General features: G+C 38.5%; 1 protein-coding gene across 7 annotated transcripts in view; it reads left to right on the plus strand.

Moving 5' to 3' along the window:
- dab2ipb (DAB2 interacting protein b) overlaps positions 1-16,647 on the plus strand; it is a 238,384-nt gene that overhangs the window by 205,604 nt on the left and 16,133 nt on the right. For all 7 annotated transcript variants that reach the window (XM_007260387.4, XM_007260389.4, XM_007260386.4 and 4 more), the window contains 6 exons: positions 1,729-1,873; positions 4,207-4,351; positions 4,630-4,866; positions 4,983-5,184; positions 12,525-12,703; positions 14,445-15,321. In XM_007260387.4, the coding sequence (XP_007260449.1) occupies positions 1,729-1,873; positions 4,207-4,351; positions 4,630-4,866; positions 4,983-5,184; positions 12,525-12,703; positions 14,445-15,321 (1,785 nt within the window). The remainder of the gene's footprint in view (positions 1-1,728; positions 1,874-4,206; positions 4,352-4,629; positions 4,867-4,982; positions 5,185-12,524; positions 12,704-14,444; positions 15,322-16,647) is intronic.

The following is a 16,647-nucleotide window of genomic DNA, read 5'->3' on the forward strand; positions in this document are numbered from 1 at the left end:
TAAATTAACGCAGACCTGCAGGCTATTGAGGTGAAATTATTTTGTTTTCTCTGAGTGTGTTTGTGAGTACAGGTGTTTGTGCATACCAATGCCCAACTCTGTGTGCATCCTGTACAAATCAACACCTGATTGGTTCCCTGCTGCTTTACTTTGATTAGACCAGATTTACACTTGAGTGCTAAAGCTTTTTTTCTCTTTTGTTTTTTTGGGGGGGGATTAGGCCTGCACAATAACAATCCATTTTGCTCTTTTATTGATATATAGAGGATATGCATATATGCATTATTTATGTTGTTGGATCAGATGAATGCTTGATTCATCCAAATACCCACAAACAGACTGGTCAGGACATCACAGCAGTTAAACACTTAAGTTACATTCACATTACCAGGCTGGAGTGGCACAAATCAATATTTATATATTTTTTACTTTTTCACTTGGGTCAATTTCATAGGTTCTAGATTGAATACAACTCTGTTTTTATTAAAGATCAAATAAAGATGGCAAAACAACAGAGGCAACGTGTATAAAGTAGGGGTGTCACAATTTCGATATTTAATCGAAATCGAAATTATGTCATGGTCTCGAGCCTCGAAGTCAAAAAGAGGATTGACGATCCCTCCCTCTAAGCTACGCAAGCACACTTGCGCGTGCTACGCAAATGGCTTTCTCCAGAGAATTTTCATCTCCTTAAAGAAAAACTTTGTTTTGTCTAGCTTCAAATATGTTAATAGTTTTGGTACCTTAAGGAGCATCTTTCTCTCAGATAAAGTTAATAATATATCTTTGTTAAAGAAAAAAACTTGTCACTCTCAGGGACCGAGTCTTATTTTTCATGTTTAACTGTTATAGTAGGATAGAGTTCAGTTTGTTAAGGCTCTAATTGTTCTATTGTTTTGTACATGACTGTTCCTGTATTTTTTATTATTTATTTTGTTATGTTGCACGTTGCTGTTTTAATATTGCACACTGCTGCTACCAAAAAAGCCACTAGATGGCGTTGCATATATATCTTAATTAAATTATTTAAATTTGACCATTAGTGCCTAATGTGGTGTATTACCGATTTTTAGACCCTAAAATCGGAAATAAAATCGAATCATGGATTTAGAGAATCGTGACACCCCTAATATAAAGATATTAATGTGTGCCGTTTTAGGGTCTGATTTGTTCACATTACAGACAGATACAGCTTACGTATATTTATGAATCTAAATCTCCAAGATAACCGACTCGAAACAAATCTGATTTATTAAAAAGGTTATTTGTGTCCTGTCAGTCCCTTAGCTCAAATGAAAAGACACAAATTAAGTTTATGTTTAAATTGTAGCCCCACATTTGCTATGATGTTTAGGTCAGTATTGTCAGCCCCACTGACTGTAGAACATCCCCAAAACATTAGGATCATCCCCCTATGCTTTATGCTGCAATAAATCCAATTTAATTATTTTGTTTTAAAAATCATAAAGTGTGTAATATTTTTTTTTTTTTATGATCATATTGTGCTCAGAAAAGCACACTGTGACACAGTTTATCATAATAGTGATACACATTGCCATATTGCAGAATCCAACTGCAAGATCTGGCTGTTTGTTAGCCCCCCAGTTTACACTAACAGCAGGCACAGATGTAGTCAGTGATGTTCAGTTTGCACTTCATTTTTGTAGATGTTTGTTTGTCAGGCTAAAGAAATGAACAAGTTGTTTGTTTGTGTGTTTGTTTATTCAGGACTTTTTGACGGATCTGATGATGTCTGAGGTGGATCGGTGTGGGGAGAATGAGCACTTGATCTTTCGTGAAAACACACTGGGCACCAAAGCCATCGAGGAGTACCTCAAACTTGTGGGCCAGAAGTATCTACAGGATGCACTTGGTAAGAGATCTGAAGTCTGTGTCTGTCTGTCTGTGTCTGTCTGTCTGAAAATCAGTATATCTGGATGTGTATCTGGTGCTTAAAAATGTCAACACTGGACATATTTGTTTTTATTTGAATTATCATTTTTTTTATTGTTAGAAGCAAGTTTTTGGACCTTTCTAAGGATTTTCATGAAATTCTGACAAAAATAGAATACAAGTTTTTTTTTTTCCTTCAGCATGGATTATTATAACCATGCTATGTAAAGATAAGTCTGATTGGAATCAATTTTGTAAATTAAAGTTCTGAATATTGCTTTTAGCAGAAATGCACTGAGCACTAAATCATTGCCAAGTAACCACAAATATAGAACTTTTCTAATAAAATGTAGATTTTTTTTAAAGTTACATAATTCCATTAATCAAAATCTCTTGAACTGTAATCTGTGTAATATGTAAAAATAATACTCTTATCTTGTATTGGTAAAGATGCTACAATCAGTTTAAGTTAAGTTTAACCCATTCTTTAATGAAAAAGAGATGTGTTCTACCAAATGGTTGAGCAGAAGGTAAAGGGTTAGAAAAGTTTAGACACAAGCGCGTGTTCACACACTCACACACACACACAGCCTCTAGTTCTGGTTTGTACTCACTCACAGGTAATCACTATATAAATTAATGTACTTTCAGTCTAGTGTCCCCAGAATAGCCGTAATGCCCGTTTATCTGCAATGAGAAATATGGCTGTGCATTTTATGCTCTTTATATCACCACTGGGGATCTAATAACTGTGTGTGTGTGTGTTTGGCTGTGTGTTTAAGTGAAAAATGTGTTTGTCTCTGTTGAGGTTTGCATTAGGAACACATTTGCAGGTGCTGAATAATGTATGTTTGTTTTTGGTAGATTAATGTTATTGTGGAACACTGTTACATTATTGAACGGCTCACTCCTTAAGATTGGCCGAGTTTCATAGAAAGTCAGAAAAAGGACGAGAGATAGACCTGAATGCTTTCGTCCTCAGCGGACTCGAGAGAGAACTTTTTATGCTTGGATAATCAAAGCAATGACAAATCGAGGAAGATTAGAATGATGAGTACTGCTGAAGATGCCTAGACATGGGCTAAACCGCACTCATCCACTCACACTGCTCTCTGTCTCTCACTTAGGGTTATACAGGGAAAGCCTTGTCCTCATACTAGAGTGTGACTGCTATTTGCTACTTGTTTATGTAGTAACACACTAAACACAGGGGTAAGGCTAAGAGGTGAAATGGGATTGGGCCTTACAGTAGCTTCTTGCTGCTCTTTGAGGTCTGAGAGATCTGATATCAGTGAATCTATTGACGTTATTGATAGATTTTACTGGCAATACAGTGGGCAGATGCTACTTTGTACATCCAGGATAGACATAAGTGTGAAGTTTTAAATATGCTGTCCTGTATTTATTAGGTTTCTGCATCTAGATTTTTTTTTAATCCTTTGGAACAATGTTGGATTACAGTTTATGTGCTAAATTTAACTCTGTTAAACTTAATCAATCAATTAACCTTAATTGTAACTCTGTAAATGGGGCCACCCTCAATTTACACAATGTCGCTGAGCCAATATATAGAATATAGGTTGATAAAGAAAAAGAGCAGATTAAATAAATAAATAAAACAGTAAAATATGTATGTAAGCAATAACTACAAACAATAAAAGAAAGAATAAAGAATAGTAAAGGAAAGTTAAAAGAAAGGCAGGAAATGACTGAACCAAACTAAAAAAATAATTTATTAACAAAAAATCAACTGAAAACAAAAACTAAGACTACTACAAGATACCAAAATCTAAAAAAAAAAAAAAGTTAACTAAAACAGTTGTAGGTTGTATGGAGGTGGTTAGATACTAATAGTTCAAAATGATTGAGTGATAATAGTGAATTCCAGCTTAGATATTCCCAGTTCAGTAAAAACTCTCAGTACCTGAACAATAATCCAATCACTGGAGTGAGTCTGGTAGGGGTTTTTTTATTATTTAATTATTTATTTATTTATTTATTGTGATGTACAATATATGCAGATATGCAGATGTTACAAGGCATCACATGAGCTGTTCTTACCTGTTATTTACTTCAGACTCTCGTTCTCTGTTAATTGAATGAAAGCAACAGTATTGCAAGGTATATTACATGTAATATGCAATGCACTGCAATTATATGTAGAGAATATGTCACTTATAAACAAATACAGTATTATAGTCTGAAGAAAAATAGCAATATCTTTTTTGCCCCATTTCATGTTGGCAATTATGAAGTCCTGATCATTCTACTTCTCTCATTTACACTCTCTCTCTTTTCTCTCTGTTTCTGCAGGGGAGTTTATAAAAGCTTTGTATGAGTCAGATGAAAATTGTGAGGTAGACCCATCAAAGTGCTCACCCAATGATCTTCCTGAGCACCAAAGCAACCTGAAGATGTGCTGCGAGCTGGCCTTCTGCAAAATCATCAGCTCCTACTGGTAACTATAGCAACAGGAAAAGTCCTGAGTACACAGTCTTGCTAGTGTGAATGATGATGCTGTGAATTATTCACTGGAATTAAAATACCTCCAACTTCCTATACAACATTTATACATATAAGTACTAAGAATTAGGTAAATAGGAATAATAAATTTGCCAATATGTCTCATATTTACTTTGTGAGGAAAATGCTGTTATATTATTGGTTGACTTGGCGTGAGAATATAAACTAAGGGGCTCTAACTGTAACTACTAACTGTGCTTCTGCTTTTTACAGCGTTTTCCCACGAGAGCTGAAAGAGGTGTTTGCATCATGGCGACAGGAGTGCGGTAACAGAGGGAGGCCAGACATCAGCGAGCGTCTGATCAGCGCCTCTTTGTTCCTGCGGTTCCTGTGTCCTGCCATTATGTCTCCCTCGCTGTTCAATCTGACCCAGGAGTATCCTGACGACCGCACAGCTCGCACGCTCACACTCATTGCAAAGGTCACTCAGAACCTCGCCAACTTCACCAAGTACGTAATGATATTAGCTTGATGACGGGGAGGTGGAGCTTTAAATGTTATTTATTTATTTAATTGATTTTATTTTATTTATTGTTTCTCTCTCTTTCTCTCTTTTTCTCTCTCAGGTTTGGCAACAAAGAGGAGTACATGTCCTTCATGAACCAGTTTCTAGAGCACGAATGGACCAACATGCAGCGCTTCCTGCTGGAAATCTCCAACCCGGAGACCATCTCCAACACGGCCGGCTTTGAGGGCTACATTGACCTGGGCCGTGAACTCTCCACCCTGCACTCTTTACTGGCTGAGGTGGTGTCCCAAATGGATCAGGTGAGGGCTCTCTCTCACAGGCTTTTCTGTAGGCCCTGCTATAGGAAATAGATTGCTGCTTTGCCTGTTCACTGACGTGTGTTAGAGTGGTTTATCAGCACACACTTCAGAGTCCAAGCACACTTTATGTAGGTCAAGTGAGGATAGTGCTCTGGAAGGACATCTGCAGTTCCTAGTGCAATATTTAAAAATACTGTATTTTTTGCACTATAAAGAAACCAAATTATAAGGTCTATTTTTTTTATACATAAGACGCACCAGATTATAAGGCACATTATGCGACACTAGTAAGAAAAAGGGGTGCCGTCATGTTTCCCTTCTAATTCAGCTGGTCTCGCCGCTGATTGGTGGTGGTGGGAGGTAATTAAAGTAAAGCTAAGCTAAGAAAAAGAAAAAAAAAACATTTTCTTTTAAAGTCAAACGAGTGCTGGATATTAATCTACACAGATTTTTCTCCTGAAAACTGTTTATTTGGGTGAGTAAAGCGCTTCCGTTTATTTACAGTAAGCTTAGATTTCCAGATTTTCACACAGGCTTGGTGCAGCAGCATTAGCATTAGCAGATAACCACTAGTCTTGGTTAGAGCTAGTAAATGCTGGCCAAAAGCACTACACTAAGGAACCCTGTGTAACCCTGTGTTCTGGTAAGCCAGGGCGATATTAGCTAGTGGTTCGTCCCACATAGCTTGTTTTAACACAGTAAGCACGCAGACTACAGTCCGATAACTCTCACCTCTGCAAGAAAGCTAGCGACTAGTGGGTAATGCTAATGCTGCTCCAGCAGTGCTAGCCGGGGTTAGCAGCAGGCTACAGGCCAGTATACTCTACTCTGCTAGCACTTAGCGTGTTTAGCGGCTAATGCTAATGCTGCTCCAGTCTCCAGTGCAGGAGAAACTTCACTGAAACTTCTGTATAATGCTGCACTTCAGCAGGGTGACTGCTCCTTAATATCTGACTGGTAGAATTTATAAGACGCACTGGGTTATAAGGCGCACTGTTGATTTTTGGGAAATTTAAAGGATTTTAATTGTGTTTTTTTGTGCGAAAAATGCGGTACACTAAATACACAAAAAATTGCTTGGGGACCTGCTCATTATTTATTAGAAAAAGGACATTTAAAACAGTTAATCCTGCTTTTGTTGGAGTAACTGTTTCTACTCTCCAGAGAGGGCTTTCTTACATTCAGTGAAAAAGAGGTACTGAGGCCCAAATGTTGGATGACCACCACCCCACCTTATCCCTAACTCCCCAACTGATCCCAAAAATACTGGATGTAGCAACACTGCTCTACAGCTCAATTCTGAGGATATTAGGCAAAGTGTTCTTTTCTATTTTGTAGTGAGAAAATTAAAGGCTGAATTACCTACTTTTTTTCACTGGTCCTGCGATAATTTTAGTTCTCTTCCGGACTCATCACCTCGACTTTAATTAAATGGCTTTTTTTTTTTATATTACACTGCCACGCACCGCAATCACAATTTAGGCACTCGTTTCCACGGAGATCCACGTAAACACAACAGTGAGTGGAAATGGAGGAGCTACTGAACGCGATGTCACATTAGAGACCGACCGATATGGGTTTTTCTAAGGCCGATGCCGATACCGATCATTAGTGGTCAGAGTCAGCCGATGGCCGATGTGACCTGCCGATTTTTAGGGCCGATATGCTATCGTATTATATTTATTTGGCATGCTTAAAATCATACTAGTAAGAGGAGGAACAACAGTTGTAAACTTCACACAATTTATTGAAAATAAGGTTAGCATTTTATAGTGACTTTAATGTTACTATATCACTATATGTTAATAAAAAAAATATTAATTTTATTTAGATTGTATTATCCATAACATTTTATTTTATTCATTATATAACATATGTTCTATATACACTATATATTCATGTTTATAGTAGAAATATTATGTTGGCTATTATATAAAATTTACTGTAGGGGCCTACTAATTAACAAATGTATGACTTGTTGCAGTCTGTTAGTCTATTAATTATTCATTTTAATATGTTTAACAGAGTGCAAGAAGACTTCCATAATGTGACAACTTTAGATAGTTACTCCAAAACGGCAAAGCTCATTTCTTCTTCAACTCCATGCAGTTGAAAACGAATGGACATGGGAGGACAATGTTATAAAATGTTCACATTAGGGCTGCAGCTATTATTTTAAAAATGGGTGACGTTTAAATTAAGAATAAAATTATAAATAATGCAAAAACAGACAGGTGCTGTAATTTAAATATAGCTTTATCTGGGTTTTTTTTCTTCTTCAAATGAGCTCCTTAGCCAGAGAAACGCGTCTCATCAGCTGTACTGGAGGTTCGGTGCGTGAGCGGAAAATGAGTTGAGAAAGCTGAAGAGCGCGGACTTTATAGGTTCAGGATAAAATGAGCTTTTATCAGAAAAGTCTGGAGGGGGTTCTAAAGTAGAACCCGACAAAACAGAAAATTCTGCTCATTGTTTCATTTAATATCTAACAGCGCAAACCGCTTTAAACGGGTGAGTTTTACAGCAGAACAGCAGGAGGCGGCACTAACGCCGGTTACTAACGCCGTTACTTTTTTTCAGTAACGAGTAATCTAACTAATTACTATGACTGTAACTATAACGCCGTTACCATTTCCGACACCCCGTTACTGCACGTTACTTTAGCAGCTCTATGAACTTTTTTTTTTTACTTCGCTTTGCCCTGGTTAACCCCTCCTCTGTCCGGTGAACTTGAGCTTCTGGCCGCTGTGCCTGTGGTTTGGCGTGGTGAAGTGAGGCACAATTGTGACGATTTGCGTGCTCTAATCAATTCAGTGATTGCCGTGGACAACCCAAGCTCCGAATTAAGGACGTTAAGCTCTTTTTAGCTGCTCCGGTTTTTGTGGTGCTGCTGCTTTCTATTTTAGAGCTTAGATTCTCTGCCCGAATCCCACCTGACCTGAGGACCGACCCGAAATCAGGCTCCTATTTTTATTTTATATAAAGCTCTGGTGTGATAATCACAATGTTGCTAAGTAACCAATTATTATTGTTCACTAAAGCGAACGAAATAGCGAAAATTGAAAGTGAAAAACATTTGTGTTAACTGAATCTAATAAAAACGGTAATTAAAAGGAAAAACATAACTATCTCGAACTGTATTTTGTGTTTATAAAACTAACTAAAACGAACTGAAATTACTGATAGAATACCCTCATTTTTGGGTTTAATTTATTTATAAGCGCTGTTGTACAGCGGAGTTGTACAGCGGGAGTTGTTGTGCCGAGCGCGCGGCACTCGTGGTCCGTTAGTTCTTGTGTAAAGCGCTCGCGCTGGCAAGCCCACCCTAAAATGAACAGAAAAAATAAAAACAAAATAAAATTAAACTATAATAAAAATGAAAACTGTAATCACGTAGCTCTGGGCGCACGTGAACGCCTCCGCGTTTGACTTGCAGCACTGTGTTTAGCTGTTCTTAAAAATCATTTAAATTAAATAATAGTTCTATGCTTCTATGTTACAGTGTTAATTAACATAATTCTGATTATATTTCGCTCATTCAATCAGCCCGAAAACAGACAGTTTATGGGGCGGATCGGGTCAGGCTCATAATGACAGTTTATGGTTCGGGCTTGGGCAGAATGTGCACGGGCTCCGGCTGGGTCGGATTTTTTGGGCACGATCTAAGCTCTATTCTCTTTTGGTGAAGCTGTTATATTAATACCATTTTAACGGGCATTAAATTGTTGTTTTTGTCCATTATTTTGTTTTATATATACATATTTCTTTTGAGTGTGGCTTGGTTTGTTAAATTTCATCCCCAGACGCGTTTTTCCGCTTTTTTCAGTATTACAAGTTTTAGTAATTTTCTTTGGTTGTGTGGAGAATTTCGTTTTATTTTTTTGAAATTCGTTAGATTATATTTTTGTCAACATTTTGGGTTTATTTTCGTTTGTTATTTTTTGTTATTTTTCTAATAATAATAGTAAATGCATAATTGATTTCCTTTTTTTGACTGGCGAATAATAAAAAGTAACGCGATAGTTACTTTTACTGGTAACTAATTACTTTTATAGTGGAGTAACTCCGTTAGTAACTCAGTTACTTTTTTGGAGAAGTAACGAGTAACTATAACTAATTACTTTTTCAAAGTAACGTGCCCAACACTGTTTATATATAAGGAGAATACAGTCCTCTAATAATCCTGACTAACCAGTAATTATTATTTCAGCGCAGCTGATGCTGCGAATATCCTTAAACAGTTTTAGTCCTGCCCTTTTTCATTTCGTCTAAAAATAATTTAAATACTGAAAATATCAAGTGTTAATTTGATTTTATTTACTTAGATTTTCGTTTCTGAAGAAGAGACGTCAGTTATTTTATACTAGAGCTTATAGATAGGGCTTGCCTTGCATAGTCAGGGCGCATTCCAAATGCACTCCTGCCATCAACGCTAAGCATAGTTTCGTTTGGAGAGAAATGCTACAACACCGATGCAGTTGGAATTCTATTCTTTTTCAGTAAATGAAGCAACATCACAGATTACTAATCATGAGAGAAAATATAGACTTTGGGACACTGGATTGTAAAAATGGATGCCTTACCCGTTGAAAGTCTTGCTCACTCTTGAAACCTTGCTCTGCGTTCCAAGTAGCTGCCCGCAGATGTGCCGGATTAAAATCGGCGCGGCCAAATAAGAAAATCGGCCGATGCCGATTGATAAAAAAATAACAAAAATCGGCCGATTAAATCGGCTGGCCGATCGATCGGTCGGCCTCTATGTCACATGACCGAGAAAGCAAAAAAAAAAAAAAAAGAAACTCACTGATCCACCTGTTTTTCTATAGCAGTCCCCCTGAGAAACTAATCCCATCCTGATAGGGCTTTACTCTGTTGCTCACCTCTACTATTATAGCTTTTGTTTAGCACTAGTTGTCTAGTGTTTAGTTTCTATGCAGTTCAGCACTGTTTATCTAGATCGTCTCTTATAAGTTTTACCTCTTGAAGCGTCTTTCTGTGAGTAACCCTACTCTAAAAGAAATGTTTCATAGCTGCACTTGAATTAGGTGTTGAATTATGAATAGCCTGTTTACACAGCCCAAAAGCTCTTTCCCTCACAGGTTTTGAGCTCTACATGAAAAATCCATTGCCCCCCTGTGGCTGTTACTGATTAATAGTCAGATAAAGAACACAACGGCATCAAAGATAGACTCAGATGGGATCCATGGAGCAACTACTGTTGGGGTGTTGCGTGCTAGGTTGCATGGAATAGAAACTTAACTATAAATGTTGCCCTCTCCCGCTACAGCCTTTGATCTCTTTTAAAGCCAGAAACATTTCAGTTACACAAAGGCAGCTGTACCATATCCATTTCAATGAGTAAAGACTCAGCCATACATTTATTTTCTTTAAACATTTTAGAGGAGCGTTGGAGTGTCTGAAAGTAAACATCTGAAAAAAGCAGTGTGTATGATTAGGTTGTAGGGGTGGGAATCGTTTACTATCTCACGATTCGATTCGATTCCGATTTTGGGGGCCACGATTCGATTCAAAATCGATTTTTGATTCAAAACGATTTGAATTATAAAAATTTCTGCTTCTGGCTTATGAATCTTATTGAAAAAAAACCCTCCATAATATACACTGGTCCTGGAGAAGGTAATGTGTTACAAAAACAATAAAATGTGCAGGAATGTGGGTCCTCAGTGACAGAGGAATCACTGGGATATCACAATGACGTTAATGAACAATAAATAAATAATAAATAACACTGCTTTATTACCAGGCTACTAGCGGTGGTGTGTAGGTGACGCTGCTGGGCTGATGTGATGATAGCAGTGGAGCGCTAAAGTTCAGGAGCAGCTGCTGATTAACTAGTTAATTTAAGGTCGTTGTATTTCTTCAGAAAGGGGGCAGGAGGTGGAGAAATTAATTCATATGGTCCATTCCTTAATTCCTCTGTGATGAGGAGCTGAAATTAGCTCTGATTAGCTTATTGTATTTTTCCGTTCCGCCTTAAATGCTGCAGCCCGCTGCCACCTGTAGCGTTATTTAAGGTGGAACTGGAAAGTTAGCTAGTTAGCTAGCTAACAGTTACTGAAACTAACTACTAGCGATCTTTTTTATGCTTGTTATGAAGCATTCTGCCATAAAACATTGAAACTACACGTTAATCTAATGTAATATAGTGCTTGTTCTGCCATCTTACCGGTGATTCTCAAACACCTACGCTCTGTGTGTGTCTGGAAGATCTCCGTTTGAAAGGACAAGCGCTATCCCCAGGGTTGCCAGGTCCAACAAAAATACCCAGCCCAAAATCAGTCTAAAACCCGCCCCTCAGAATCGATTTTGGGACATTTTAAATCGATTCTGAATCGTAGTAAATGAGAATCAAGATTCTTATGTGAATCGATTTTTTGGCACACCTCTATTAGGTTGCCATTATAGAATTTGAAATAAAAATCTCAGGGATTCTGAATGCAGGAAAGATTTGTTATGAGCAATTTAGGACACTCCCTTTTGAGTTTTTGTGAATTTTAAAGATTTAAAATACAAGTAAAACACGTACATATATTGTTTGTTAGACTAATAGAAATAAAAATAGAAATTAATAGAAATAAGAGGACAGCTTGTACTGTGTAGCTTAAAATATTGTGAACTATAAAAAAAAAACTAGTGGTGTCAGTCGAGCTGCTTTAACACACAAAGCTAAAACAGTATTTTTTTAAATGGGACTTGCAGCAAAGATGTAAGCAGTGAACGCTGCACATACTGCAAGTGTAAACAGCATGAAGCAGCAGAGACAGCGTTGTCCATAGCAGTATATTATCTGGTGAATATATTATCTTAAACTGTGCATAATCAGCAGTTTAGCTCCATTAAAAAGAAGTATATTTGATAGCTGGCTCGGATCGAGACCACAAGCAAACCGCTCCAGAAAAAAAAAATCCACGCATTGTTAGGGGGCGGGGATGATTACTGCGGAAGTTGGGGTCAAACTTGGTGCCGGAAATTAATTTGGGTTAATTAACATTGATAGCCCTTAATGTTGACAGCCCTACAAAAAAAACACATTTTTATTTTTTGTTTATTGTATACTATAATTACCCATTCACCATAATTTGTTTATCCACTTTTTTAACACATAATGATGTTTGGTACAAGAATAAACTTAATTCTCTGCTAATTCTACTACTGTATTTTTTTGTATTTTTACTGATTTATTTGAGAGCTTTGTAACTGCACAAACCTAGCACACCTTAATTATTTTAAATTCTTTATGTGAAACACAATTTGTTTGTGTTGTTGATTAAACGTCTGAACAATAGTATGTTCTAATTTCCTAATTTAACTCCTGTCTTCAGACTGCAGCCTCCAAACTGGGTCCACTCCCCAGAATCCTAAGAGATGTTCACACAGCACTGACCAATCCATCCAGTGTTCAGGTGCCTGCACCCTCTGAACGCGTTCCTTCTCCTCCCGTCCCCAGCTGCAGCATCTCCAGCGGCCTGCAGAAAATGTCCATTGACAATGATCTGTCCGGGTAAGGCTTTCGACTGTATCATGATCAGTTCTAGTTGTTTTACTCACTTACTTTACTTGTGTAGGTTGTGGCTAGTGCTGGGCGGTATGGTTGTGGCTTTTAAACCCTTAAAGAAGAGGTATATTATTCAGATATTTGTCTTATTGTTCTGTACCTACTATACATTATATAAAATTAGTATGCAGGTTAAAACAGATATGTTTTGGGACTATCAATCAACTCTTAGTGAAATTTAGTTTGTTAACCTTCAAAACAGATTTTTAAAAATGAACTATCTGAATGTAGTTTTACTTATTCTCCTAAATGGCAGTAGTTCAGATATGAACTACACATAAACTAATTTTACTATTGATATTGAAAAATATTTTTAACTATTAAAATTGTGAATGCAAAACTGATGAATTAAGATGTGAAATAAGCCTTTCCCTATCTTTCTCATCCTCTGTCTTCATTTCTTTGCGTCCAGACAGCCTTTATTGTCTAACTATAATAAGCCAGACACTGCTAATTTATTTCAACATAATCTCTGGCTAGACAAAACTCTCTCTCTCTCTCTATCTCTCTCTGTCTACCTCTGTCCTCTGTTTCACTCGTATGATCTCTCAATATATTTATCCTCTTTGCTCCTCTATCTTCTTGTATATGTGTGTGTGTATGTGTGTGAAAACCTGCAATTAAAAGCCCTTCTTTCACTCTAGCTTCTATAAATGTCATCAGGGAATGAGCTGTAAAGCAGGCTGGCCAGTGTCTTTAGAAGAGGGCTTGGCTAGATAAGGGAAGGGCAGACTGTTTGGGAAGAGAGGTTTAGCAATGATAAAAATAAGGACAGCCTTTGTGGATAAAGTGACAAACAGAGCTGAGTGCGAATGAATTCTGATGAGTCATTGCCATGCAAAATAGCTTCTACCATTTGAGCGATATCTGAACTGAAAGCTTAACCACGGCAAGTTGTTAGTAACTGTACTAGCATTGAGCTAGTTGAATCATTTACATGAATGTAAAATAAATAACAAAATAACAAAGTGTCAATTTGTTTTTTTAATATTACTTTTTTTTTTGGATATTCCTTGACTTCAATATTTGATAAGGGATTCAGCTGTGTTTAAATAGAAAATACAAAGCGGAAATATGATTAAACACTTATCAAAATGCACTTTCCAGAACGTTCTGAGAACAAAAGTCACTGCTTAAACTTTATCTCTCAAGGTTTAGCTTTAGCTTTAACTTTAGCTCAGACTTGAAGTGAGGGTAGAGCCATATAAGCCATTATGAATAGCCAGGTGTATATTGATGGAAACATGATCCTGTTTTAGGACCACCAAATCTACATAGAGAGGAGAGTGAGGCTTGTAAAATATAGTAGAATTTGTTTAGACTTTGTGAAGATATTCTTTGTACATTTAGATTGTTGAAAGGGGCTGTAAAAGATGGTATCTTCTTCTCTTTTAGATTGAAAGCCAGGAGAAGCTTATAGGCCCTTCTTAATATGAATTAGTGTGAGAAGTAACTGTAAACATATTTACCAATTCATAACAGCTACACCAATTATAAATATTGTGTTATATGTTGCCAGTATATTCATTGTTACAAGTTTTCTTAAATTTTCAATCTCTATATGTTAACTGACAGTCAGTAAAGCACTGTTTTACTAAAACTACTGCACTCTTTTGTGTTTTTAACCAAAAAAAATAAAAAATGCTTTAACATTATCCTTTCTGTTTCTGTTTCTCCTCTTGCTCAGCTTGGTGGACTTCACTCGGCTCCCGTCTCCGACTCCCGAGAACAAGGACCTCTTCTTTGTCACGCGCTCCTCAGGCCTGCAGGGCTCCCCCGCCCGCAGCTCCAGCTACTCTGAGGCCAACGAGCCTGAGCTGGGATTAGCCAACGGCAGCAAGAGCCTGTCCATGGTGGACCTGCAGGAAGCTACTAAAGCTATAGAACTCATGCCTGCTCCAGAAGGGCACATAGAAAAGCACATGGTGGCCTGGAACGCCCGGACACCCCAGGGCAACCTGCCAGGAGGTCCCACGCTCCACAGGCCAGGACAGAAGCCCGCAGCCTCAGGGGGGGAGGGGGTTCCAGGACGGCCGACACAGCTTCTGGCACCCCTGTCTTTCCAGAACCCGGTGTATCAGATGGCAGCAGGACTTCCGCTATCACCCAGAGGACAAATGGGTGGTGATTCGGGTTCTGAATGCCACAGCTCAGTCAGTTCTCACAGTAACAATGAGGAAGTGGGAGGGGCTGGGCCGTGCAAGCTTCCCTCCAGTTTCCTGAACCACGAGGAGTTGGCCAGGCGCTCAGGGGAGTTCTCCCGGAGGCAGCTGTCACTAACGGAAACACAACACTCTGCTTCCAGTCAGCCCACCGTCCCGCGGCAAAACAGCGCCGGTCCCCAGCGTCGCATAGATCAGCCGCCTCCACCTGTGCAAGCTGGTGCTCCCCGTGGACGGACTCCTCCTAGCATGCTCAACTCCGCCCCCTATCCCCGTCCCTCCAGCGGCAGCGTGATGTCCTCGTCACCGGATTGGCCGGGAAGCGGGGCACGGATTCGGCAGCAGAGCTCCTCCTCTAAAGGGGACAGCCCAGAGATGAAGCAGCGGACCCAGCACAAACAGGTGCATTTTCTCTTACTGTCTACAAGACAATAAAGCTGTACATCAAGCAAGACATATTTAATCTCCAAAATTAACTAATTTGTGTGGGTAGAAGTATGGATGGATGGAAAAGTGTATTAGATGGATGGTGTGGATGGATTTGTTAAATGGATAGGTGGATTGATGGAAAGATTTGTTGGATGAATAGAAGGATTTGTTGGATGGATAGAGGGATAGATGTTTGGGTTTTTTGGATGGATAGAGGGATGAAAGGATGATGGAAGGGTTTGTTGAATGGATAGAGGGATGGATGGAAAGATTTGTTGCATGAATGGAAGGGTTTGTTGGATAGATAGAGAGATGGATGGAAGGGTTTGTTGGATGGATAGAATGATGGATGGATGGATGGAAGGGTTTGTTGGATGGATGGAAGTGGCTGAAGAAGAATGAATAGAAGTGTTTGTTGGATGGATAGAGGAATGGATGAAAAGGTTTGTTGGATGGATGGAAGTGTCTGTTAGACGGCTATAGGAATGGATGGAAGAGTTTTTTGGATTGATTGAAGGTTTTGTTGGATGGATACAGGGATGGATGTTTGGAAGGATTTTGTTGGATACATGGATGGATGGATGGAAGAGTTGGTTGGATGGATAGATGGATAAATGAATGGAAGGGTTTCATGGATAGCGGGATGGATGGAATTTGTTGGATGGATGGATGGATGGAAGGGTTTTTGGTTTGATAGTCAAATGGGCTGGTTGGATTGAAGGAATGAAAGGAAAGGATGGATGGATGGATGGATGGAAGGACTGGATGATGGAAGAGTTGAGTGGATGAATAGGAGGGTAAGTAGGTTTGATGGCTGAATAAATGCATAATTTCTTTAATGCAGTCTGATGGATGGATTGCTGCTTGGATGAGTGAATATTGTAATTTGTAGATATGTATAGAAAATCCTTCCAGTTGTTTTTAGATCTTGGGCCAGTTTCTTAGTATAGTAGTAATTGTGCTGCACTAAAAGAGTGTAGTGATTACAGTATTTAATCACAGTAATTAATGAATGGCTAAATGTGTGTGTATGTTTGTGTCTTCTATAGAAGAGTGGATAATGATGAGCTTCTTTAGATTGTGGAGATAGGGTGTTATCACACACACACACACACACACACACACACATGCAAACACTGTTCTGTTTGCCTTTTATACACCCAGACTCTCACTCTAATACATCCAGATTAGGCTGGCACTGTGATTTACCCTTTGTGCTTTACAGCTTCCCTCTGGCTATAATCTCTGAAGAATACACACATGGCACACACACACAAACACACACACACACAGTCATTA

The sequence above is a fragment of the Astyanax mexicanus genome, chromosome 1 (genome assembly GCF_023375975.1).
Source record: "Astyanax mexicanus isolate ESR-SI-001 chromosome 1, AstMex3_surface, whole genome shotgun sequence".
NCBI classification, from domain to species: Eukaryota; Metazoa; Chordata; class Actinopteri; order Characiformes; family Acestrorhamphidae; genus Astyanax; species Astyanax mexicanus.